Genomic DNA, 23,170 nt, shown 5'->3' on the forward strand with positions numbered 1-23,170 from the left:
AATCCAGGAGGAATCCATCCCCTGGCCTATTCTGGAGCCTGCAATGCTCAGCCCTGACAGAGAAGAGCATTCCCAAGGCTGCCGGGGACTGCTGCTGCCCTTCCCCTGGGCTGTTCCATCCTCCTCCCTGAGGGCAGAGGAGATTTGGGCAATTCCCTGCCTCTCACAGCTCTCTGCCCACACTCCCTCACCCAGGGCAGGTAACCACAAGCTGGACAGCAGTTCCTGCAGTGCCCCAGTCCAGCCCTGTGACAGTCCTGGCCTCAGTTCTGCCTCAGCAGAGCAGCACTCCAAAAAACAAGCTCACATTGCAGAGATGCTTTAGCAGAGTATTTATTCAATGCCAGAGTGAAGAGCAAAACTCAGTACAAACAACCCCTTGGTGCCTCACTCGCTGCTGCACCAAGCCATGGGTGGAGAGTTCACAGTTGGGAGAGGAGAAGGGAAAGGCTGTTCCTTCACTGTGTGACTGCACAGAGCGGGATGTGGAGCCTGTGCGTGCACACACACACACAGAGGAAGGAACCCCTTGATTCATGACAGAAAACCTGAGTACGGGGGTTTTGGAAGAAGCTGGGGCACAGCAGAATTGTGGCTGCCGACCCTCCTGCTGCAGGGACTGCTAAAGCCATCAGTGCCATCATGACAGGAGCTGCCACCTCTGTCAGGTCTATCTGTAACCCCAGGCTGTGCTGGGGGCTCCCAAGGGGGACCCTGAAACACCTCTCCTTGCCCGGGCTGCAGCTTCTTCCCAGCCCCACTCTCAGGAGTGACAGCAGCTCCTGGGAGCCCTGGCTAGGCCAGGTCAAGATTAGGAGCTTCATTTCAGACTCTGACATTTGGGTACCTGCTGTGGGGAGAGAAGCTTCAGGGACAGACAGTGAGTCCACTAAGTCCATAATCACTCAAAGTCACCAGCCCCACCAACCTCAGGATCCTGGGGGAGCTGAGCCCCCACCCACAGCGGGTCAGCCCCAGGGACAGGGAGCTTATTCAGCTGTCACTGCAGGCAGGAGGACTCCGTCCCCATCACCTGCAGGTGAATGAATACCTGCAGCACCTGTGGGTGCCTACACCTATTCACAGAGAACTTACCAAGAGAAGCTAAAGTGCCATAACTTGGGTAGCATGGGAGGGAGGTGACAACAAGCCCCACCAGCCATCCTCACGGGTGCCCCAGAATGGGACAGCAGATCCCTCACAATAAATACGTTCATTGATCCATAGCTTACTGAAGTGCTACTCAGCAGAGGAAGACAGAGGCAAAGCCAGCACCATGTTACCACCAGCCCTCCCCGCTCCCGAGTTTCGAAACTGGCAATATAAACACGCAGTTCCCAACGAGGCATCAACAGGCAGTGGAGGCCAGCCAGGCCCCCAGCCCTGCCTCCCCTCCGTCCTCTCACTGCCCCCCAGTTCCTGCCACCTCCTAGGAAGAGACACCATGGGGAGGAGGCCCTCAGCATTCCTCAGCAGTCAGATGAGTTGCCCGTGGAGGTTTTGGACAAACACACAATAAAACACCTATGTTAAAGTCAGGCAGTGCAGCTGCACCACGGCTCCTGCCAAGCGCTCTGCAGCCGGCGGCTCCCGGCAGGGTCAGTCACATCCCAACCTCACACAGACCTACATTGGACATGCCTCAGTGTCCTCCAAGCCCAGAGCTCACCCAGAGAACTGTGCCCAAGCAGCAGTGCTGGTGAGAAGCTGTGGGGAGCCCACCTTGCAGTGACCAGCTCAGCTGCTGCCCGATGGGCCCAGAATAGGCCCCTCGGCTCTTATGTTCTGTCTTTGAAGCAGATGCTCCAAGGAGGAGGCAATTCCTGCTGCTGGGGCTCCTCCTGGCTCAGCCATGGGATTTGTGTGCCCAGAGCTCATCTCTGTGCAGGGCTCAGGGCTCTGAGAGCTCCGGAGGAGGTGCTGCAGTGAGGAAGCTGCAGGAGCAGGTGTACCTAGGTTCAGCTTTTCTGGTTCATGAGCCAGGAGAAGAGCAGTTTCCGGGGCCGGGGCCTCCTGGCCTGCCGGATGCGCACAGCCCGCGGGGACCGCCACACCTTGATGGTGGTGTCATCGCTGGCTGTCAGCAGCAGCTCCTGCTCCACTGGGCTGAATGCCACCGAGTTCACCACGTTGTCATGCTGCAGTTTGGCCAGGCAGATGTTGTAGTGCCGGTCCCAGATGTAGCCATGTCGATCCTCTGCCCCGCTGTGGCAGAGAGACACCAGTCAGGGCATCACGCCGGTCAGGGCGTCAGCCCGGCAGCCCCAACACTCTGCCACTGCCACTCCCATCCTGCCGTGGGGATGGGGGCAGAGGGTGCTCCAGCCCCCACCTCCAGAGCTTCACCCTACGCAGGCAGCTCCCTCCGGAATCCAGGGCCCCCACAACACCTGCAGGCCCTGAGAAAGGCATTTGCCACCCACCACCAAACACGCCACAACCCCAGATTTACCCTTTCCCCAGAGATTTACAGCAGGAGCAGGGCAGACAGCCTTTATCAGCATCCTCCAATTCAGTCCCTCTGCTCTATCCAACTCCATTCCCTGCCCTGCTCCCAACACACAGGAGTGTCCTGCTCACTCCAGCTGTCCTGCAACAATGGCCTCAGGCCCTTGCGGATGCAGGGTCAGGATCCTGCCTACCCACTTGCCACACACCTCGCCACAAAGTCCCTGCTGACGTCCAGGAAGATGAAGAAGCACTCCTCGTTGGGTGTGTAGGCCCGGTGCGCACGCAGGGCTCGCTTCACCTCCTTCATCGTCTTCAGGTCGAACACGTGCAGGTCGATCTCCTCGGCGATGGGGGGAGGCTGCATCGGGTCGGAGATGACGCAGTCCCGCGGCCAGGCCCGGCTGTTCACGTACAGGTACCTTGGGGAGGGCAGGGAGGGGTCACCTGCACCGTGCCACAGAGCTCACAGAGCCCCTGGCATGACAGGCACTGAGCCTGCAGTCCAGGCTGAAACAGGGGAACAGGCGCTGAAACGCTCCTAGCCATGTTTGGAAAGGACAACCACACCTGGGAGGTGGCTCTAGGGGTCAGGTCATGCCTCTCTAATCCCATTAAACCTATCTTTAAGGATGGATGGGGGTATCTTGTGGGCAAGTACGGGGGGGGATTCTGCCCCTCTGCTCCGCTCAGGTGAGACCCCACCTGCAGTGCTGCCTCCAGCTCTGGGGCCCCCAACAAAGGAAGCGCATGGGGCTGATGGAGCAAGTTCAGAGGAGGCCACGGAGATTCTCTGAGGGCTGGAGCCCCTCTGCTCTGGAGACAGGCTGGGAGAGCTGGGGGTGTTCAGCCTGGAGAAGAGAAGGCTCCAGGGAGACCTCAGAGCTCCTTCCAGTGCCTAAAGGGGCTTTAGGAGAGCTGGAAAGAGACTTTGGACAAGGGCCTCAAATGACAGGACAAGGGGGAATGGGCTTCAAACTGCCAGAGGGCAGGGCTAGATGGGATATTGGGAAGAAACTCTTCCCAGAGACTGTGGTGAGGCCCTGGCACAGGTTGCTCAGAGAAGCTGTGGCTGCCCCATTCCTGGAAGTGTCCAAGGGTAGGTTAGGTAAGGCTTGGAGCAACCTGGTGTAGTGGAAGGTGTCCCTGCCCATGCCAAAGGGGTGGGGTCTAGATGGTTTTTAAGCTCCCTTCCAACCCAAACTATCCTAGGATTCTACAGACGATCTGCCTCAGGAATAAGACACATTTGTGTGGGCAGGTCCTCCCCTCTCACAAGGGCTGACCCCATACTGAGCTGGCTCAGAAACACATTCCTGCTGCAACCAGCAGTGATGCTCAGTGGTAACAACACGCCTTCAGCGCCAGGATCAGCAGGCACCTGTTCCATCCACCACAGTCATTTCTTCTCCTGGTCACCCCACAGAGTGCAGGAGCACCTCTTGCCCACCCTGGCAGTGGCTGAAGCCGCCCACGCTTACCGGTGGTCAGGGGACAGGCCCATGCCGATGATGTGCCCATGGATGTCAATGACGTGATCCAGGGAGTCAAAGAACTCATCCGAGCGCCTCTCCTCCCCCAGCACCGGCCCAGCGGTTGTCATCTGATGGGGCAGGATCCTTTTAATCCCTGTGGGACAGAGAGAAGAGGGAGGTGGTTCCACAGGCCACTGCCAGCAGGCAGCAGGGCTGGGGGAGTCCCCAGGCTTCAGGAAGGGACTTCCCTTGGTGCTGCTAAGAAGGGAGAACCAGCTCGCTGGCTGAGGACTGGGACAGGGTTGCTGTCCTGGTCAGGCTCCTTCAGCTCTCCAAGTGGGCTTTGGGTCAGGACTCCACCTGTGAGTGACACACTGGCACATTCAACCTCAGACAGGGAGATGCCCGGCACCTGTGGGTACAGCCACACCTCGCCCCAGCCCAGCTCCAAAGCACAAGGAAGCTGCGCTGGCCCAGGAGACACACTTGTTGCAGAAAGGTTTTTCTCCTAAATGAATCCCCGGGTCAGGCCCATTCCTGCAGTATCTGGCCTGGAGAAGCCCAGCATATGCACTGGCTGGGGCAGAGTTTTCTCCTAATGCTGCCAAGCGCAAGTCAGTCCCAGAAAGCTCCAAGAACAGACGCTTAAACTGAAACTGTGCTCAAGTGCTTTGTAGCTTCTGAACTTCTTGACTAAAGGAGACACATGAGATGGGTCAAGCCCAGTCCCTTTCCAGCTCTGCCAGAAGTCCCAAACACAAACCATCTCCAACAGCTTCCTGGAGGACCCTTGTGAGCCTCAGCAGCTCCTGGGCACACACAGCCTTCATCCTCAGCAGGTCCAGGAGGAGCTAGAAGATGGCTTGGCCCATCTCATCAGCCCTCTGAGGGAATTGCTGACAATACCCTTGATTTTAGCCCTCTCCTGCAGCGCAACAAGACAGGAGTGACACACCACTGTACCTCAAGTCAAAGGCCATTACCAGCATCCATGTCTCTGAGCCTGGGCAGCCCAGGGCCTTCAGGACAGTACCAGTGTTCTTCCACCCCACTGGCACTGCTCACCAGCATCTTCATCCTCCCTTCCACAGCACCACACTCCCAGTTCCAAACTCAGACACACATGAGTTAGCAGGACAAGCTGCTCAGCTTGCCACCAGCACAAGGAATGGGAGCTCAAGGACCTCGGGCCGGAACAGGGCTGTGTGCCAGCAGCAGCATGGGAGGTGAGCACAGAGCGAGCTCCTTCAGGTCCTGGGGGCACAGAGCAGGCACACCAGGGCACACAAACCAAGGGCCAAATGACACTGCAGTGACTCATGGCGGGCCAGGAGCCGAGCCAGCGTCCAGCCCTGTGAGCAGCAGCCTGTGCTGCGGGCGCTGGCCACCAGCCAGGGAGTCACAGAGTTCAAAGGTATCAAACAAATCCCTTTGGCCCTGAGAGGCTGAGTGGGAATTCGGGAGCCTGAACAGGAATTTGGGAGCCCAAAGGCTCTGCCTCAGTGTGTGGCAGCCTCGGCTCAGCCCAGGGGATCTGGGTGCAGCCCTAGCTCAGCCCAGGGAGCAGGAGCATGGAGCAGAGCTCACTCAGTCCAAGCCATGTTCCCAACCGAAGTAGGCAAAGACCAAGTGACTCTTCTCCAAGTTGTCTACAGCTCTGTAAACTGCCTTCTCCCACCTTACTGGGTGGTGCTGGTGTGGGACCAAGTCACAGGAAGGTCAAGAGACTCTGCAGCAGGGAAGCAAGACTGGAACTGTGCAAGCAGCGAAAGGAACTAAAACTGTGGTTTCGCAGGAGTCTTGCCTGGGAGCAGCTCTCTCCTTCCCTACATTTCTGGTCCTTTTTACCTCTCTGCCAGCTTTAGGGTCTCTTTGGAAAGCAGCCAGACTACCTGCTCCTGCTCCCCACTGTGCTGATTTTCTGTAAATTCAGGCTCTGCTAGTCCTGGTGCCTCAACAGGAGCACCCCAGATGAGAAAGGGACATCTTAAACCAGGACAAGGTCCCCAGCAATGGCACTGCCTGACACATGCTGCACCCACACTCCGTTGTACCCCACTGAGCAAGGAGGCTGCAAGCTGCCTAGCATCACTCATCACAGAAACACTGGCTGGGGCAGTGAATAACCCCCTGTGAAACCCCCCCTAGTCCCAGGGCAGGGGTGCCCAAGTGCCTCACTGAGGCTGAAAGCCCATGTGAGGGTGGTTCCACACCGGGCAGAGGGGAGGCAGGCAAGGGTCAGGGGCAGGCAGGGCACTGACACCCAGAACTGGGGGCACTGCACAAGCAACATGCACATGAACTCCACGCTGCTCAGACCAGTCTTCCCTTGATGCCCTCTCCATCCCCACATGAGAACAGGACCAAGGTCCCTCCACACACCTCTCCCAGGGCAAGCGCCACTCTCCCCCTGCACCAGCTAGTGGCTGGTGTCCTTAAACCACAAGCTCCTTCCTGATCTTCTGCTCAGCCCTCAACATGACTTTGGCCACGTGTCATCCTGACAGCAACAAAACAACCCTCAGGCAAGTGCTTGTGAGGTGGAACCCCCTTCAGAACCTTGAGCAAACTGCAGCTCATGCCTCACAAACAGGCAGCAGAGAGACCAGGTCTTTTCCGGACCCAAGTCCAGAGCCCAGCTGCAGCCCATGTCCCCAGGCTGGCCAACTGCCCCAGGCTCAGCCCCAGCCTTACCTATTTGGTGTGGAGAGTAGGTGAGGCATCCTGTGGTGAAGATTAAGTACTTAGTCTTGCTACTGCTGTCCGTGGGGAGCAGGTTTGGCTCAGGCGGTTTAGTTCTGTTACGCACAAACAGCTCGGCCACCTTTGTCTCCAGCTCTGTGTCAGTCATGGCAGGCCTCATGTGGCCCCCCATGATATCATCAAAGAACTGCTGCAGCCCGTCCTCTGCCGGCACACCCCCGGCATCCGGCAATTCCTGTACGGCTGGCTCTGGAGGCTGCTTGGGCTTGGCCTCTTCTTCCTCGCTGTCACTGCCAAGATCAAAGACTGGGCAGGTGGAGGAAGCAGCGAGCTGCTCCTCGTAGTCCAGGAGCAGGTCCGGGGAATCATATCGGCTGCAGTCAGCCACCATCACGGTCCGGATGGTGCTGGCGTTCAGGTTCTGGATTTTGAACAGTCTCTTCACTACATTCACGTTCTCAGACTCGATGCCCTACAGGCAGAGGGGAGAAGTGAGCAGGAACCACCCCACATCACTCCCACAGTTCAAACCAAGACCTGAGCCAGAGCAGGGACACCAGCCACCACCGACCCTTTCACACTGCATGTGGAGCACTGGCACAAGAACTGGTTTGAGGCTTGCCAGCTCTGCTGAGCTCCTTCCTCTCCTGGATGGAGACATATTGAGGCAAAACATTCCTGCAGGCAGGCAACAGTGGAGCTGGGAAGCACAGAGGCTGGGCAGCCCTGCTGCCATCCCAGCCTGAGGTCATCAGCTGGTGCTAACTGGTGCTTTACAGTGCAGGGCCAGGAGTTGGACTCAATCCTTGTGGGTCCCTAACAACTCAGGGTACTCTACATTCTATAATCTACAAGGATTTCAGGACAAGGCCTCTGCAAAAGGCATGAAGTAGGATCCCTCTGGCTCACAGCAGCAGTGGCACAGGACCCCCGTGCTCCTGGAGTATGCCTGTAGCCTGCAGCAGGACGCAGCAGGTCCCTCCCTGCCTCACTGCTCCCAGCCTGCATTTGCACTCCCACACCCCCATCATGGGCAAGGACCTTCTTGGCCTCTCAGGGATGGAAGGGCTAATGCTGTATGGTCAGTGCAGCATGGAGATGTGGCTGTGCGAAGAGTCTCTGCTACCAGAAGATTTCACATGGGGTCAGCACCACGTTAAAAACACAAAAAATGGGGACATGCAGCTATGACACTGAGATAGAGGGCAAACATGGAAGAGGAACACGACTGCCAAGTGCCAGGGAATAAACAAGCAGTCTAAGGCCAGCACACATGGTTCTCCAGGTCTCACCATGGCATCAGAGACAGTACCTGGCCTGAGAAACCTCAGCAAGACCAGGCAGGGCTGAGATCAGCTCAGGCTGCTCCAGCTCCCAGGAAAAATACCCTGAGCAACCAAGTGGGAGAAAGGCCATTGTTAGGACACATGCCAGGCTACAGCCATCCCAGGCCAAGCTTCAGACTACCAAGGACCTTAGCAGCCCAGCTGTTAGGCAATGCATGCTCTGGGGCACTGCAGTCAAGTCCTCAGTCTAATTAATGGGGCAAGAGTTAATGGGATCTGAGGGCAGAGTCGGAATATTACAGTGGATACCATGACACCAAGCGTGGAGAAGCCTCATGCAAGGGTTGCCTTGAGCTCAGGATCCTGAGGACAAGTCAGAGGAGACAAACAGGGATGACAGGAGGATTGGGCCATCCTTCCCTGCAGCTTTTCCTCCCCCAGGAGCCAGCAGGAAGCTGCACTGCCTGTGGAGCTGGAAGGAAGGCAGCTCACCTGGAAAGCATTGTTCAGCCACAGCACCGAGCAGGAGGTTATGCGCCCAATCCGATGCAGATTGCCTGAGATCAAGTTGGTTTCATTCAGCCAGCAGCCAAACACATCATAGGGTTTATTCCTCACCCTGGAAAGTAGTGTGAAGTTCTCTGGAAGAGAGGGGAAACACGAGTGTGAGGCGATGACTCCCAGCAAGGGCCCTGGAGAAACAGGGCCTGTCTACAGGACAGGTCTCTGCAGGACAAGCACTGAGGCAGCACTGCTAACCTCCATCCAGCTTCAAGCCACTGCTAAGGAGACACATTATTTCTCTTTTCTAGAGAGACGTGTGATGAGACCTTGACAAGGGAAACCAAGACAACAGGGCAGCCTGACAGAGCCAGAGTAGAGAGCAGTCCAACCTCCCAGCCTTTCCCTGAGCAGGACCCAGGGGACAAGAATGAGTTAAACACACATGGAATTTCACTCCTACTCCCAGTGCTCAGGGCCTTTCCCAGCAAGGCAGCTGTGCACTCCTGATTCCTGGCACAGTGGGACTGTGGCACAGAGATGGTGAGAGATAATTCAGTGGGGATTAGCCACATGCACAGGGCTGCAGCAGAAGAGGTGAAAGAGGCTCAGGTGACAGCCCCTCAGAAAGCCATGTGAGACTTAAGGGTGGAACTAGGGCCCCAAAAAGATGGTCTGAGGGCTGTATCCAGCACCTCTGCTCTGCTCTGGAGACAGGCTGAAAGAGCTGGTGGTGTTCAGCCTGGAGAAGAGAAGACTCCAGGCAGACCTTAGAACCCCTTCCAGTGCCTAAAAAAGCTCTGAGAGAGCTGGGGAGGGACTTTGGACAAGGGTCTGGAGGGACTGGCCAAGGGGGAATGGCTTCACACTGACAGAGGGCAGATGGGATATTGGGAAAAAATTCTTCCCTGTGAGAGTGGTGAGGCCCTGGCACAGGTTGTCCAGAGAAGCTGTGGCTGCCCCATCCCTAGAAGTGTTCAAAGCCAGGTTGGAAAAGTCTTGGAGCAACCTGGGATAGTGGAAGGTGTCCCTGCCCATGGTAGGGGGTGGAACGAGATGAACTTTAAGGTCCCTCCCAACCCAAACTGTTCTGGGGTTCTATGGTTCTATGCCTAGCACCACATGAGACAGAAATAGGAGCTTCAAGACAACAAGTAAGGTGGATAACTTCTGTCCTACGTGACAGTCTGGCAAGGGTTAAGTGAGGGTAAATACAAGCCACACTGCCTTGAGGTGCTGTCGTGATGACCCGAGCAGAGTTAAGGCTGTCTGTAAGGCTTCCCCTCCAAAACTGTGATTGGAACCCTTTAGTTCAGGTGTTGGGTGTCAGGACAAGCTGAGGTGAAGGCCACTGCACACCCTAAGAAGAAGGGAAGCCCAGCACCCAGCACTCACCCCTCCTGGGAGCCCTTGTGAAGGCAGCACTTACCCATGCTGATCACAGCGATCTCCCCTGAGGAGGAGTTGTGAGGCCCCACAAAGACACCAGATACCAGCAGAAGGGAGTCATCAGAGTTGAACTGGGAGAACTGGGTGTAGCTCCAGTTGTATGGTCTCATGTTGGAGCTGTGCTGCAGGGAGATGTCCAGCTCATTGCTCCAGACCTACAGAGAAATGGACAAACAGGTAGGAAACTGCTGAGAAGCCTGAGAGTGGTTCCACTTTATCTGTTCTGCCAGCACTCAACAGGACATGAAAAACAAACAATATCACAAACCCCATTTAACTGCCTCCCAGTCCCCATATTCCTGTTAGAACTCCCCATTTCCCTGACAGAAAATTTGGAGGGGCTAAATGGAGAACTGTTGCTCCATTGGTCAGAGAGGGTGTTCAGGTAGTAAATGCTGCTGTCGCACCTGGGTTTCCAACGTGTTCAGAGAGATTTCTCCCAGGACAACCACTTATGCAAGACATCTATTGCAGTGGATCATTATCTCCCCACTCCTTGTCAGACCCAGGTCACAACAGGGCACTGATTTGCACCTAGAAAGCACCAGGCAGGCACTTTGGCTACCTCCACACAAATGGGCTGGAGCTGGAATCCACAGCCCTCAAGGCTACATTTGCAAGAGTCATTAGTTCTGTGGCTTTGAGAACAGCTCAGCATCTGCAGGAGCCAGCCTGAGTCCAGGGACATCTGGTCAAACCTCTCCTCTCCACAACCTTCCCAAAGGCTGCTCTCAGGGCTAAGTACCACTGAAACCACATCTGGAAGGGCTGGGCAGGGCACCTGCCACTTTACCTTGACTGTGCAGTCTTTGGAGCAGGATGCAAACAGGCAGCCAGAGTGCGAGAAGCTGAGGTGCAAAACCTGGTCACTGTGCTCCTTCAGGGCCTGCACCTCCACGCAAGGGATGGTGTCGTAGAGCCTCTGGAACTCATCATACCAGGAGACAGCAGCTGCAACACAGAGCAGGGACACGGGACAGGAGTGTGAGCGGAGGGAAGCACAGAGCTGGGCTAAACACGGCATCAGTCTTTAATAAACCAATCCTAGCTCCTGTGAGCAATGCCAGGAGCTCTGCTGGGGCACCAACGCATGGCTGCAGCTGAGTTACCAGCACTCACCATTTTCCTCAGTAGCTTCCCTAACACCCCACAAAAAAAAAAGCCTTTCTGCCAGTACCCACACAGCTCCACATCACACCTTCCAAACCAGCACAGACTCTGCTGAAACAGCCAGGGCAGAGCTGCTGGCTATCAGACCAAAACCTTGCCCAGGATAAAACAGTCCTCCAAAGGGAGACATGCTCCAGCACAATCAAACCAACCAGGAAGGGAAGCTGCTCCTCACCATACCCAGCTCCGCATTGATTATCTCTGTCTTGTCTAATGCAGAATTAAGACAGTTCTAGAAAGGGTCTGGGACCAGAAAAAAAAACATCTCCATGAGATAAGAGACTTGAAAGAACGAGAGAGAAGAATGGGAGCTGGACAGAGCGTGCCAGAAGAGGAGGAGCCCTGCAGCAGCACAGCCTGGGGTACACTCACAGCAGTCCCACTGACAACCAGTGAAGAGACAAATAAAGAAGATTTTTAACGAAGGGCCCGGCCAGGCAGCCTACAAACTTCTTGCAGCAGCAAATCCCAAAGAAGCAAAGAGGATTAGGCATGTATATGGATAAGGGCCAACTTTCCTAGTGACACTGAACAGGACCGAAGGATTTTTTGGAACGTGCTGCAGCCCGGGAGGCACCTGGTCCTAGAGGAAGGGACCAGCTGATACCAGCACATGCCACTGCTGCTCGCAGCCTGGGCACTTCAGGCTCCTCTAAACCTCCTGGGCCCAGCCCATGTGGCTGGGAAACAGCCTGGACAGGCCCCACCTGGCCAAGCAACCCCAACCTTTCCTCTTACAGACCCACTGGATACCATTCCCCCAACTGTGGAGCTGCCCAGTGCAAGCAAGCTGGCAGAGGTATTCACCAAACTCCCTTCCCAGGCCTGCCAGCTGTCCCTGTCCTGCTGCCTCATGGAGGGTGCCTACAGCTCCAGCAGCCAGGGAGGTGCCTGAATATGTTACTGAGCTACACCAACTGCTCCATCCTAATTAGTGCTCAACAACAGGGCTGGCAGCTGACTAACCAGCTCTAGGAGGCTGGGAGGGAACAAGGCTGGTCAAAGAGTCTCAGATAAACCCTAAAGAGAATGTCCTAAGCCCCACAGAACTCCCAAGGTCTGCAGGAGTGAAGTCATGCAGCCTGAGTCATCCCATCCACATCCCACCTCTCCCTAGAGCCCTTCTGCTCTGGTGTTCCTGGTGCAGGGAGATGGGCTCCTGCTGCTTGATCCCTGGCATTTCTTCCTATATTTCCTGGCATTTCTTCTGTAGCCACTGCAACTCTCGATCAAGGACCCAATTCCCTCAGCCACTGCTGGGAGCCCCCTGCAGCATACTGGGAACAGGCTGCTTGGGCTCTGAAAGAAACTGCCCTCGGCAGCGGGGGTTCCTGCTGGCAGGTCCCCAAGGCCTGTCCCAGCATGTGACAGTGCAGCCACCCTTCCAGACTGCACTGACTGCTTCCAGCACTGGATGCTCAGAGGGAGCAGAGCTGTGACAACATGACTGCCACCCTGGAGCCCTCTGACAGCTTGGACAGGGATGGCCATGTGGGGCTCCCTCAGTTCCTGCTGTGAGCCCAGATCGAGCCCCACCTGCCCTGGTACAGTGGGGCAGCTGCTGCCTCAGCATGTGCCCTCAGTGCCATCACAGGGCCACAGGCCCCTCTGCACAGCCCTGGGCAGCCAGTGTTGCTGTGGCAGTGCCCAGTCCAGCTGGGGGTTGCAAGGTCCTGGTGAGGCCAAGCCAGCAGTGGTTTCCCACACCCCAGGCCAGCTGGGATGCAGCAATGTGTGGCGACCCACTATTGCTCCCGGGATCTCTCTGGGCTGCAGCCACTGAGAGCAGCCCAGACACCTCCTTTCTGTGAAAGGGAAGGAAAGGGAAGCATTTTCAGCCCTTTGACCCCATTTCTGAAGGGTCTGGGCAGTCCCAGAGCCCCTCCCGTGCACAGCCCAGCTCGGAGCACAGTGGCAGAGCTGAGGGGACGGTTCGGGGGGCTCCACCGCCCCACCACGGGTGGGGGAGCGCAGTGTCCCTCCCGGCTCAGGGCAGGTGCCCCCCGCTCACCCGGGTGCCGCGGCACGTCCCGGGACACGCGGTAGTAGCGGTAGAACAGCTCCTTCCACAGGAACTCGTCGCGGGACACGGCGCGCCACTGCTGGCACACGAGCCCCACCGAGAGCACGTCGGCGTGGTCCAGGTACAGGAAGATCTCGAACAGGACGGTGTCCGGCAGCCGGGGCCCGCCCGCGGCCATCGTGTCATTCTGCCGCCGCGCTGGGGCCGAGCGGGGCGCGGGGTCAGGGGACGAGGACCGCGGAGGCCCTCGGCCCGCCCGTGCCGTGCCCGGTATTCCCTGTTCCCGGTATCCCGTTCCCCCCGTGCCGTTCCCGCTGTGTCCCCGGTCCCGGTATCCCCGGTCCCCCCGTGCCGTTCTCGCTGTGTCCCCGGTCCCGGTATTCCCGGTCCCCCCGTGCCGTTCCCGCTGTGTCCCCGGTCCCGGTATTCCCGTTCCCCCCGTGCCGTTCCCGCTGTGTCCCCATTCCCGGTATTCCCGTTCCCCCCGTGCCGTTCCCGCTGTGTCCCCATTCCCGGTATCCCCAGTCCCTCTGTGCCGTTCCCGCTGTGTCCCCATTCCCGGTATCCCCGGTCCCTCTGTGCCGTTCCCGCTGTCCCCGTTCCCCCCTGTTCTCGGTATTCCCGTTCCCCCCGTGCCGTTCCCGCTGTGTCCCCGTTCCCGGTATTCCCCGTGTTCCCGGGCCGTTCCCGCTGTCCCCGTTCCCCCCCGTTCCCAGTATTCCCCGTGTTCCCGGTCCCCCTCCGCACCTCGGCAGCTCCACTGCCCCCGCCCCGTCCCCCAACTTCCGGCCGCCGCTCCGGGCGCGCCCCCGCCCGCCAATCAGGGCGCCGCGTCCCGCCGCAGCCCCGACAGATCGAGCACAGAGCTCCCCGCCGTGCGCCAGATGTAGCGAGCCGAGCGCGGCACGATCGCTCCCGCGGCGGCAGCGCTGCCCCGCCCGGCCTGACCAGGCCACGCCTCTGAGCCAGGCCCCGCCCCGTCGGCCCTGTCACGCCCCGCCTGAACAGGCTCCGCCCACGCCGGGACGGGCCCCGGGGTCGGTGCCCGGCCCCCCCCTCGGGTCCCGCTGCGGGCACCGCCTCCGGTCCTGACCCCGGCCTTGACCCCTGTCCTGTCCCCCCGGCCGTACCCGCCTGCCCCGCCGCCTCCCAGCACAGCGTCTCATGGCGGCCCTGCGCACCCTCCTGCTCCTCGGGCTGTTCCTCACGGCGCGGGGGCAGCGGCCGAGGCGGCGGCGGCCGCCCCCTGCCCAGAGCCCGCTGGACAAGGTGGCGGCTCAGGAGGGGCTCAGCCTCCCCCAGGTGAGGGTTTGGGCCTGGACCCCGCACTGGGGGGGGGGGGCTGCAAGAAGTGTGGGGGCTCCCGTTCCCCTCTGTTCCCCTCCAGGGCTGACCCTCAGTGCCCCCCCAGACTCAGCCTCCCAGCTCGTCCCCCAGCTCAAGCCCCCCGTGCCCCCCGCACGCAGCAGGGGTGGCAGAGCCCAGCTCAGCCCCAGCACTGCCCGCAGGGCTACCTACGAGGCAGGTGCGGGGGCCGGAGCCTCGGAGGGACCCCCGTGCTCCCCCAGACAGACCCCAGCTGTGGGTGCAGCCACCATCACTCTGAGGCTTGGGGTGAGCTTGGACTGCAGCATCAAGTGACACCCAGCACACACCCAGGGTGGGACGGGGGTGCCCACAGCCCCGTGGGCAGTGTGAGCCATGGGCAGGTGCCTTAGACACCCCCACACAGCCCCCAGCCTATCCCCATGCCAGGCTTCTCTCTGCCCTGCCATCCCACCCACCCGATCACAAAGGGCGGTCGTGTCCTGTGGACACCCCAAGGGACAGGCTGTGGGCAGAGGTGCCAAGTGAGGGGACAGTGGGTGCTCGGGGTGAGTGGGGGCACCCTGGGCTGGTGGCTCTGTAGATGGTACCACCCCTGTGCCATGCAGCTCGCAGGGAGGTGGTTCCTGGTCAGCGTGGCCTCCCGCTGCAGCCACCTGGCAGAGCACAGCCACCAGCTGGAGGCCACGACAGTGATGGTGACCGTCCTGGACGGACAAAGCCTGGCCATCAGCACCCTCAGGAAGCTGTGAGTAACAGTGGGCAGGGGGGCCACAGGCATGAACAGGGGTGCTGTAGGCAGGTCACAGCAGGACCGGTGCCCTGGGATGGGGGTGGGAGACGCTGGGTGGAATGGGAACTCTGCAGGCAAGTCAGAGCAGTGCTAGTGCCCTGGCCTCTGGCTCCAAGGAGGACAGAGCTGCCCCAGAGCAAAGTGTGGGTGGGATCCCCTCTGTGAAGTTTTGTAGTAGAAGCCCTGGCCACAATGGTCACCCTGCCACCCCCAGCCACTGGCCTGGGGTGGGCTCAGGGTTAGGGACAGGCAGGCTGGTGAAACCGAGGCACGTGGTGCCTCCACAGGCCAGCCTGGGACTGGCTCTTGGGGCCACCCCAGAGGCAGCAGAGCTAAAGACAGGGATCTTCACATCTGTGGGCACTTCCCCCTGGCCTGATGGGCTCTGAGGGGCTGACCAGGCTCCGTGCTGCAGGGAGGGGGCAGGGACCCCCTCAAGCTCAGCAGGTTTTGGGGCTCAGTATCTCTCACAATGTCTTGACAGGGCTCTGGGACATCTCTTTCCCTGGGGAGAAAACAAAGTCCCAAGGAAACAGCGTGTGTGCCCTGGCAAGGCAGGGCGTTCAGAGACCTGGGGGGATCCTCCCCAGCCTGTGCTGACATCTCTTTGTCTTCCCGTGCAGGGATGGGATGTGCTGGGAAGTCAGGCAGCGCTACCTCCCTGCCCAGGCCCCTGGACGCTTCCTGCTGAAGGGTGAGGGACACTAGGCTGGGGTGGCAGGGGAGCTGCTGGAGCCTCCCACTGCTGTTCTGGGCAGGGCTTTGGTACCAGTGTCCCTCTTCCCAATGCCCTCTCAGTATCTTACCACTGGGATCTCTAGGTGCCAGATACCATCACGGGTGATGCCATGGGCTGGTGCCTTCTGGGGGAGCAATGGTGCCTGTGGGGCTGCCCCACTCTGGCCCTGATTTTCACCCCTTGTACACCTGGTTTATGATGAAACAATGCCTTGCATGGTGCCAGGGCTAAGCAGGGTTAACCAGGACTCACTGGACTCTCCTCTGTCCTTCTCAGGCCATGGGCACAGCAGCAAGGTGGATGTGGTGGTGGGTGAGATGGACCCCAGCAGCTTTGCCATCCTCTATTACCAGAAGGGCCGTAGCGTCTCTGTCAAGCTCTATGGTGGGTCAAGGCTCAGGGGCTTGTGGCAGGTGAAGGACAGGGGTGGGAAACCCATGCTGGGCTCAAGGGATGGCAGCCGGAGCCTCAGAGGACCCAAACATGCGAATGGGGTCTCCTGAGGGTCACTCCCCAGCTGGACAATTGTCCCCAAAGGCTGAAGGGGGAGCTGGTAAGGGGGGAACCAGAAACCCACTTCTGTGAACTGAAAGACCCCCAGGGCCCTGAGCTTTGCGAAGGGACATGGGGGGCTTTGGGACAGGGCCAGGCAGGGCCCGAGGCCGCTGGCAGTGTCTCCCCCCATGCAGGACGGACCAGCCGGGTCAGTGACGCTGTCGTGGACAAGTTCGAAAAGCACGTGAGGGCTGTGGGTCTCAGTGAGGATGTGACCTACTACTTCCCCACCTACGGTGAGTGGCACCTGGTCCCTGGGGAGCAGGGGACCCCGTGGCAGTGGCTGCACCCAGGGGCAGAGCCTAGCATCAGGGGCTGGGGTCCGGCCCCTCCAGTGTGGGGAGGGGGAGGTACATCCCCAGAGGTCTGAGCAGCTCATGGCCCCGTGTCACCCACAGCAAGGGCACATGTGGGGTCTGTCCTCACGCTGTGGCCACCCCAGGGGCAGAGATGCAAGGACCAGGGCTGTGCCTCACAGTATCCTGGGGGTGCAGGGTCAGGGGGTGCCAGGTCCCAGGGAGGGTGACCCCCTCAGGCTCTGTCTCTTGCAGGGTTTTGCGACTCCGCAGATGAGTTTCGTGTCCTGGATGGTGAGTTGGGGATCCTGGGTGGTGCACTGGGACCCCCATGTGCTAGGCTTGGCCCCACACTGGGCACCAGTGGGGCGTGCCTGTCCTGACTGGGGGCTGGGCACACTGGGCCAGACCCACACCACACCACAGCTGTGTGGTCCTGCCCCAGGAGCATGGGGGCACTGGCCTGGCAGGGGGCAGCCATGCCAGACCGTCCCTCAGGACAGGGTCTCTCTGTGCCCTTGTGTAGGGTGAGGAGGTGGCAGAGTCACCCAGGATGGGCATGAGGTGCATCCTGGCAAAGCAAACCCCATTTAACCCCTAAATGGCTCACACTGGGCTTGATGGGTCTATATTGGTGTTTCCCGGGATGGTCTGGGATGGGGTGTCCTGGTACAGGGACACCCTGGGCTGAGGGCTGGGTCCCTGGAGACAGCTCCAGTACTTGTCATTGGTGCTTGGGAAGGCACAGGTGAGTCTCCAGGCCAGGTGCTAGGCTTGGACACCCCTCAGCCCCTCAGCACTTCTCTTCCTTCCAGAAACAAAGGTGTAGGTGCAGATGGAGTTGCCGGGGTTTCCCCAGAGCTCACCCCTCACCTCATTTAGCTGCCCATGGCCACGCGGGTCTGAGCCGTGCTTTGCTCATCCCCCTCTGCTGCACCACAGCCCTGGAGCCAGCTCTGGGGTTCTCCAGTGCCTCCAGCTGTGCTGGCAGCTGCATCCATCCTGGTCCTGCACCCTCTCAGCTTGTGTCACCCCTGTGCTCTGTGCACCAGTGTCCTGCAGGAGCCAGCAACACCCCAATAAACACCTCAGAGAAGAGCCTTTGTCCAGGCCAGTCACCTCTTGGTCTGCCCCAGCCAGGCCAGCGCTGCCTCCATCCTGGGCTGCCAGTGCCCTGGAATCACAGCATCACGGAATATTCTGAGTTGGAGATGTGCTCCCAGCTGGGGGGTCCCAAGGGGGTGTTGGAGGACGTGCAACCCCCTTCCATACACCCCCCTCATCCTCTCCCTGAGCCCTGTCCCAGCTATGGGACAGCGAGACAGGAGTTGTGGTGGTTCCTGGGATGAGAGGGAACGTGGGTCTGGCTGGCTGGGGCCGAGGGAGCACCCAGCACTGAGGGCAACAGCACCATGGCTGGCACCATGGGAGGCACAGACTTGGGGGGCACTGGGGACCAGCACAGCATCTGCCTTTTCCCCCATCAAGCTGGGATATCCCTCAGGGGCCCCAGAGGAGGAAATCTCAGCCCCACAGCATTTCTCCTTCCCATCTCCAGGGCCTCCAGGGCAGGGAAACAGCCCATTCCCCTGCCCCAGCCCTGTGGAGCGCGTTCCCTGAGGGGAACCCCTGCCCACACAGCCAGCACCCCTTGGAAAGCCAGGCTGGGGGGTCTGGCAGGGCTTGGACCAGGGGTGCAATTAGGGGAGAGCCCCAGGGTTAATGCTGCAGCCCCTTGTGGGACCCCTCTTCCCTGTGTGTGGAGCCTGGCGAGTGGTGCCCATTGCCATTGGCTTTGGGAGGGGACGGGGAGCATCCCCACAGCAGGCAGGTGGGGGGTCCCAGCCCTCCACAGCCCCTGGGGCAGGCAGCAGCCCTCTGCCCCCAGCACTGGTGTTTTGCAATTGGAGCGGGAACTGGTAACACATGTTGTTTACCAGGGAATTATGTAAGGGACGCCACGTGATGTGCCCAGAGCCAGCCCTGTTCCCACCACCCACGTGGAGGTTAACAGTGTCCAGCCATGCTCTTAGACCCCCCCAGGCCACCACCTGAGGCTGGCAGAGCCTTGGTGTGGTGGATCCAGCTCACTTTCTGCCCTGTGCCCACCTGCACCCCAGGGTGGCTGCACTGTGGCAGGGCAATGGGAGGCAAGGGGAGAGCCCTGGGGAGCTGGGCTGGTCCCCAAGGAGCCCACACGCCCTATGCCCACTGTCCCATCTCAGCTCATCTGTGGTGGGGGCTAACACCCAGGCTGTGTCCGAGAGTCTGTGTCCAGCCACTGTGGGGACCCACAGCCTGGATACTCCATCCTGCCCCCCATCTCTGCTTATCCTGTGCCGTGCTGCTGTCGGTGTCCCCTTTGCCCCCACATGGCCCCACCTGCCCCCATGCTCCAGAGCTTGCACCCAGCATTGCCACCCAGGTCCTTGGGCTGGTTCCCAGCTTTGCCCCACCCAGGGGAGCTGGGAGAGTGGGCACCACCCAAGTATCCATCAGGCACCCTTTGCTGCCACCTGGGCAGGGAGCTGGGGGCACCCAGGCAGCGGGGGGGACTTTGTGTTCCTGCTGCAGTGTTGGGTGACAGTGACACCCCTGGGTGCTCCCTACCTCTGTGCCCGATGGAGAGAGCCCCCTGGGGAGGCTGAGTCCTAGCCCAGCATGCGGGGCCCCAGCCGGGCTCTTGTGATGCTCAGTCCTGCCTGGCTCAGCTTTTGTTTTGTTTTCATAAATCCACGGGGCCGGGCAGGCGCGGGGGTGCACAGGGCAGGGTGGCCTCACAGCGGGGCGTGGGGAAGGGAATGTACAGGGGGGCCTGCCAGGGGAAAAACAGCTGTTGTGAAAACATTCTCCTTACGTAAAGCACCTTGGCAGGGCCGTGCAGGGCTGGGGTTCTGCCCGGCATGGCCAGCCCTGCCCAAACCCTGCCATACCCACGGGTGCTGCTGCTGGCACCCAGCATGCATCCTCTGCCCTCACTCTGCCGGGGGGCCCCCAGATTAAGGGGGGACATCTCAGCGCCTGCTGGTGACCCCAAACCAAGGGGGAGGGCACCTCCAGCCCCTCTTGGCAGGGGTGCAGAGCGGTGGGGCGGGTGGGGTGTGAAACTCTGGGGTCCATCTGGCTGCATTCTGGTCCCCAAGGAGCTGAGCATCTGGGCTCCCCAGCTTGCCAGTGGGATGAACCGGAGCTGCACCTTGGTGGGACACACCCCAAGGGTCCTGAGGCCAGCCAAGATGCTTCCTTGGGTGATGCAGGGACTTGAGTCGGGGCAAAGCAGGGGTCCTACAGGAGTACACGCAGGTGTCCCCAAGTCCCATGGGTCGGGTTGGGACCTGGCAGGCACTGGACATTCCTTCGACTTCACTGGAGCCCCTTTCTGAGTCCAGGTGAGGCTACCCTGTACAGACTGGGCAGCCCTGGCCCCTGCCCGTGGGCAACCCCCGCTGCCTGCCCCGGCCCCGCGCCGCTGGGGCCAGGGACGGCCGCCGCTCCGGCCGCGGGCTGTTTTCACTGCGGAGGAGTTTGGCTCCCCGGAGCAAACACGTCATATCAACAGGAGGGCTGCATTCTCAGGATCCCCTGCCTGCCCTTTGGCTTCGGCGCTCAGCCCTGCTCCAGCTTGCATAACGGCACGGGGGGGAGGCAGGGTTGGCCCCTCGCGGGGGCCCCCGCACCGCCTGTCCATAAATAGGGGCTCGACGGACTCTCAAGCACTGCAGCGCTCTGCCTCCAGCTCTCGCTTGGCTCAGCTCGGCTCGGCTCGGCTCGACCATGCAGGCCACGCTGCTCAGCGTCCTGGGGCTGGCCCTGCTTGGGGCACTGCATGCCCAGGACAGCATTCCCATCCAAGCCGACTTCCAGCAGGACAAGGTGACCCATCCCAGCAGGCATCACCTGCGTGGAGGTTTGGGATGTTTTGGGGGATTCTTGCCCTGAAAATGTGTGGAGAGGGTGGTGCAGATGGATGTGGGGCCAGGCTGACACTGGGAGGGCAGGGCACTGGTGCCCACACAGCCCCCCATCCTGAGGACCTCCCAGTACCTGGTTTTGGTGGCCCTGGAGGGGATCCAGCATCCCAGCTCCAGCCTGTGGGGCAGAACTATGGGTTAGATGTGGGTCTGAACTGCTGCTGTGCTGTAGAATGGGTGTGATTATTCAAGAGTCTTACAGAGAAGACTGAGAAAAGCAATCTCAGTCTGCGAGTCAGCATGGAGATGGGCCATGGAAACTACTCCCCGACAGAGACCCCAGCCAAGGGCCCCCAAAAAACAAGGGCTGCTCTGCTGAGGTGTCCCACGCACCGCTCTGCCTCTGGAAGGGTCCTGGGGGGCCACGGACACCCGAGGGGGGTGATGGGGATGGAGGCACTTCCTGCAAGGATGGGCATCTGGGATGTCCTGCAAGGGTGATCCCAATACAGCCCCTCTCCGAGGCTGGCAGTTCCCTTTGGAGGGCACCATGCTGCTGGCCCCAGGGACTGGGCTAGGATGAGCCATGCTGGACTCAGGGTCCTGACCCCTCCTTGAGCCCCCAGATGGACCGAAACGGCATCTCAGAGCCAGACAGTCCTGTCACCTTCCCCAGTCTTGGAGCAAAGAGGAAGGAAACACCCAAGTGCTGGGCAGTGAAGGGCACGTCATGAAACAGGGATTTCCTGGCCCCTGGGTTTTGTGATTACCAAGAGCTGTAGCAGCTCCCTGGGGATGAGGACCCCAGGACACCATCCTGCTGTGGGGAATGGGCTGCCAGGGGAGAGAGACGTGGCCTGGGCTGGGGCTGGTGGGGGGCTGAGGGGCAAGACAGGGTCTGCACCCAGCTGGGGCTGAGTGGAGGTTGTGTGCAGCTCACAGGGAGATGGTACAGCATCGGCCTGGCCTCCAACTCTAACTGGTTCAAGGAGAAGAGGCACCTAATGAAGATGTGCACCACTATCATCTCCACCACCGCAGATGGAAACCTGGAAGTCACCTCCACCTACCCCAAGTATGGGCATGGGGAGGGGGTGAGTGGGGAGGGGGTGCGAGGGGGGGAGACACTGGTGCATCGCCCCACCACTCTGACATCCTTGTGCTGTGCTCATGCTGTGTGTGATCAAAGGGGTGACCAGTGTGTGACGAGGAACAGCCTTTACACCAAGACGGAGCAGCCGGGGCGGTTCAGCTACACCAGCACCCGTGAGTGCCCCCTGACCATGGGGCAGCCCTGCTGTCACTATCCTTACTCTTGCCTTGGGGCGGATTTGGAGCCTGGGGCTGAGCCGTGCTCCCCTGTCCCCCACAGGCTGGGGCAGCAAGCACGACATCCGTGTGGTGGAGACCAACTACGAGGAGTACGCCTTGGTGGCCACCCAGATCTCCAAGAGCACCGGCCCCTCCACCATGGTGCTGCTCTACAGTACGTCTGCCCTGCGCCCCCATGCTGTACACCCCCCAGGACTTCCTGGAATGTCTATCTCTCCCACGGGAGAAGGGCAGCACCGTCTCCCAAGCTGGGATGACCTCTGGGATAATGGCTGGGTCGGGACCCCCTTGCTGGGCTGCCCGTGCCCCCATGCTGGCAGGTACGGTGGGGCTACCCCTCATCCTGCTCTTGGCTGCAGGCCGGACCAAGGAGCTGAGTCCTGAGCGCCTGGAGAGGTTCACCCAGTTCTCCAGGGAGCAGGGCCTGATGGACGATGAGATCCTCATCCTGCCCCAGACAGGTGAGGCTGGAGGCTGTGGGGAGCAGGGGGTGAGATACCCCAAGGGGGCTGAGAGGGAGGAGAACCTCCTGGCTTGTTCCTGCCTCGGTGTGGGGCCAGCTATGGGGTGCCCCCATACATGGTCCCTCGGGGGGGCTGAGGATGATCTCCCCTTTTCTTCCCCTCACAGACAAATGCATGACAGATGCTGCCTAGGTAAGTCCTGCCTTCACTGGCGGTCAGACCAGCCCTGCGGGAGGGTCAGGGGTGTTCAGAGCCACTGCATCCCACAGAGCCCTGGCCAGCCCTTCCCCAGGCTGTTCCTCTCCTTACCCCTCTGAGGGATTCCCCATCCTGACCCTGTGGGGTGCCTCAGGCCCTGGGTGGTGTGTGCTCACCCACTCCGTGTGGGGCTGGCCGGGCCAATGTCCCCGCATTTGTCACCCTGTCTCCCACAGCTCAGCTGTGCTCACCCCCCATCTCTTCCAGGTGATCCCACCAGCTGCTGCTGGCCAGAGCCCTGACAGTGCCACGAGCTGGTGACCACCCTGTCCCATCCCAACCCCAGTGCACCCCACAGCACTGCAGCAGCCTTCGCTCCCTGGCTTCACACCCCACACCTGTAACCCCATCCCCATTAAAGCCCACATAAAACCAACCCTCGTCTGCTGGGTTGCTGTGAGGAAGCCTCAGTGGGGCAATGGGGAGGGGGAAGTATGGCTG

At 60.2% G+C, this 23,170-nt stretch overlaps 3 protein-coding genes across 4 annotated transcripts; 2 read left to right on the forward strand and 1 right to left on the reverse strand.

Moving 5' to 3' along the window:
• Positions 1–317: 317 nt before the first annotated feature.
• On the reverse strand, positions 318–13,866 carry FBXW5 (F-box and WD repeat domain containing 5). Of its 2 annotated transcripts, XM_064677323.1 has the most exons (9): positions 13,803–13,866; positions 13,044–13,253; positions 10,656–10,813; positions 9,843–10,017; positions 8,405–8,553; positions 6,618–7,098; positions 3,930–4,077; positions 2,658–2,870; positions 318–2,205 (listed from the first exon to the last, which is right to left on the reverse strand). In XM_064677323.1, exons 2-9 carry the CDS (start codon positions 13,231–13,233, stop codon positions 1,959–1,961), a joined length of 1,761 nt encoding a protein of 586 aa, XP_064533393.1. In that variant the 5' UTR covers positions 13,234–13,253; positions 13,803–13,866; the 3' UTR covers positions 318–1,958. The 2 variants fall into 2 exon arrangements, with proteins under 2 accessions (XP_064533393.1, XP_064533392.1); XM_064677322.1 differs by lacking the exon at positions 13,803–13,866 and having other exon boundaries at positions 13,044–13,398.
• A 187-nt stretch (positions 13,867–14,053) lies between these two features.
• On the forward strand, positions 14,054–17,862 carry C8G (complement C8 gamma chain). The gene is made up of 7 exons (XM_064677335.1): positions 14,054–14,357; positions 14,990–15,129; positions 15,798–15,868; positions 16,190–16,297; positions 16,603–16,704; positions 17,020–17,058; positions 17,580–17,862. The coding sequence occupies exons 1-7, from the start codon at positions 14,220–14,222 to the stop codon at positions 17,591–17,593; spliced, it is 612 nt and encodes a 203-aa protein (XP_064533405.1). The 5' UTR covers positions 14,054–14,219; the 3' UTR covers positions 17,594–17,862.
• A 2,566-nt stretch (positions 17,863–20,428) lies between these two features.
• PTGDS (prostaglandin D2 synthase) lies at positions 20,429–23,105 on the forward strand. Its single transcript, XM_064677336.1, has 7 exons — positions 20,429–20,637; positions 21,611–21,750; positions 21,865–21,941; positions 22,048–22,161; positions 22,367–22,468; positions 22,638–22,663; positions 22,937–23,105. The coding sequence occupies exons 1-6, from the start codon at positions 20,539–20,541 to the stop codon at positions 22,661–22,663; spliced, it is 558 nt and encodes a 185-aa protein (XP_064533406.1). The 5' UTR covers positions 20,429–20,538; the 3' UTR covers positions 22,937–23,105.
• Positions 23,106–23,170: the final 65 nt, after the last annotated feature.

The sequence above is a fragment of the Pseudopipra pipra genome, chromosome 20 (assembly GCF_036250125.1).
Source record: "Pseudopipra pipra isolate bDixPip1 chromosome 20, bDixPip1.hap1, whole genome shotgun sequence".
Taxonomy (NCBI): domain Eukaryota; kingdom Metazoa; phylum Chordata; class Aves; order Passeriformes; family Pipridae; genus Pseudopipra; species Pseudopipra pipra.

What these genes read in the sequence shown, in the direction of transcription:
- C8G (XM_064677335.1), top strand. Translation starts at nt 14,220, where the DNA reads ATGGCGGCCCTGCGCACCCTCCTGCTCCTCGGGCTGTTCCTCACGGCG. An exon ending in CGTCTCTGTCAAGCTCTATG is followed by an intron (nt 16,298 to 16,602) that starts GTGGGTCAAGGC and finishes CCCCCCATGCAG; the next exon opens with GACGGACCAGCCGGGTCAGT. An exon ending in CTACTACTTCCCCACCTACG is followed by an intron (nt 16,705 to 17,019) that starts GTGAGTGGCACC and finishes TGTCTCTTGCAG; the next exon opens with GGTTTTGCGACTCCGCAGAT.
- PTGDS (XM_064677336.1), top strand. Translation starts at nt 20,539, where the DNA reads ATGCAGGCCACGCTGCTCAGCGTCCTGGGGCTGGCCCTGCTTGGGGCA. An exon ending in CCGACTTCCAGCAGGACAAG is followed by an intron (nt 20,638 to 21,610) that starts GTGACCCATCCC and finishes GGTTGTGTGCAG; the next exon opens with CTCACAGGGAGATGGTACAG. An exon ending in GTTCAGCTACACCAGCACCC is followed by an intron (nt 21,942 to 22,047) that starts GTGAGTGCCCCC and finishes TGTCCCCCACAG; the next exon opens with GCTGGGGCAGCAAGCACGAC.
- FBXW5 (XM_064677323.1), bottom strand. Translation starts at nt 13,233, where the DNA reads ATGGCCGCGGGCGGGCCCCGGCTGCCGGACACCGTCCTGTTCGAGATC. An exon ending in GATCGCTGTGATCAGCATGG is followed by an intron (nt 8,554 to 9,842) that starts GTAAGTGCTGCC and finishes CCTCTCTTCCAG; the next exon opens with AGAACTTCACACTACTTTCC. An exon ending in AGCAGGGACTTTGTGGCGAG is followed by an intron (nt 2,206 to 2,657) that starts GTGTGTGGCAAG and finishes TCTCTGCCACAG; the next exon opens with CGGGGCAGAGGATCGACATG.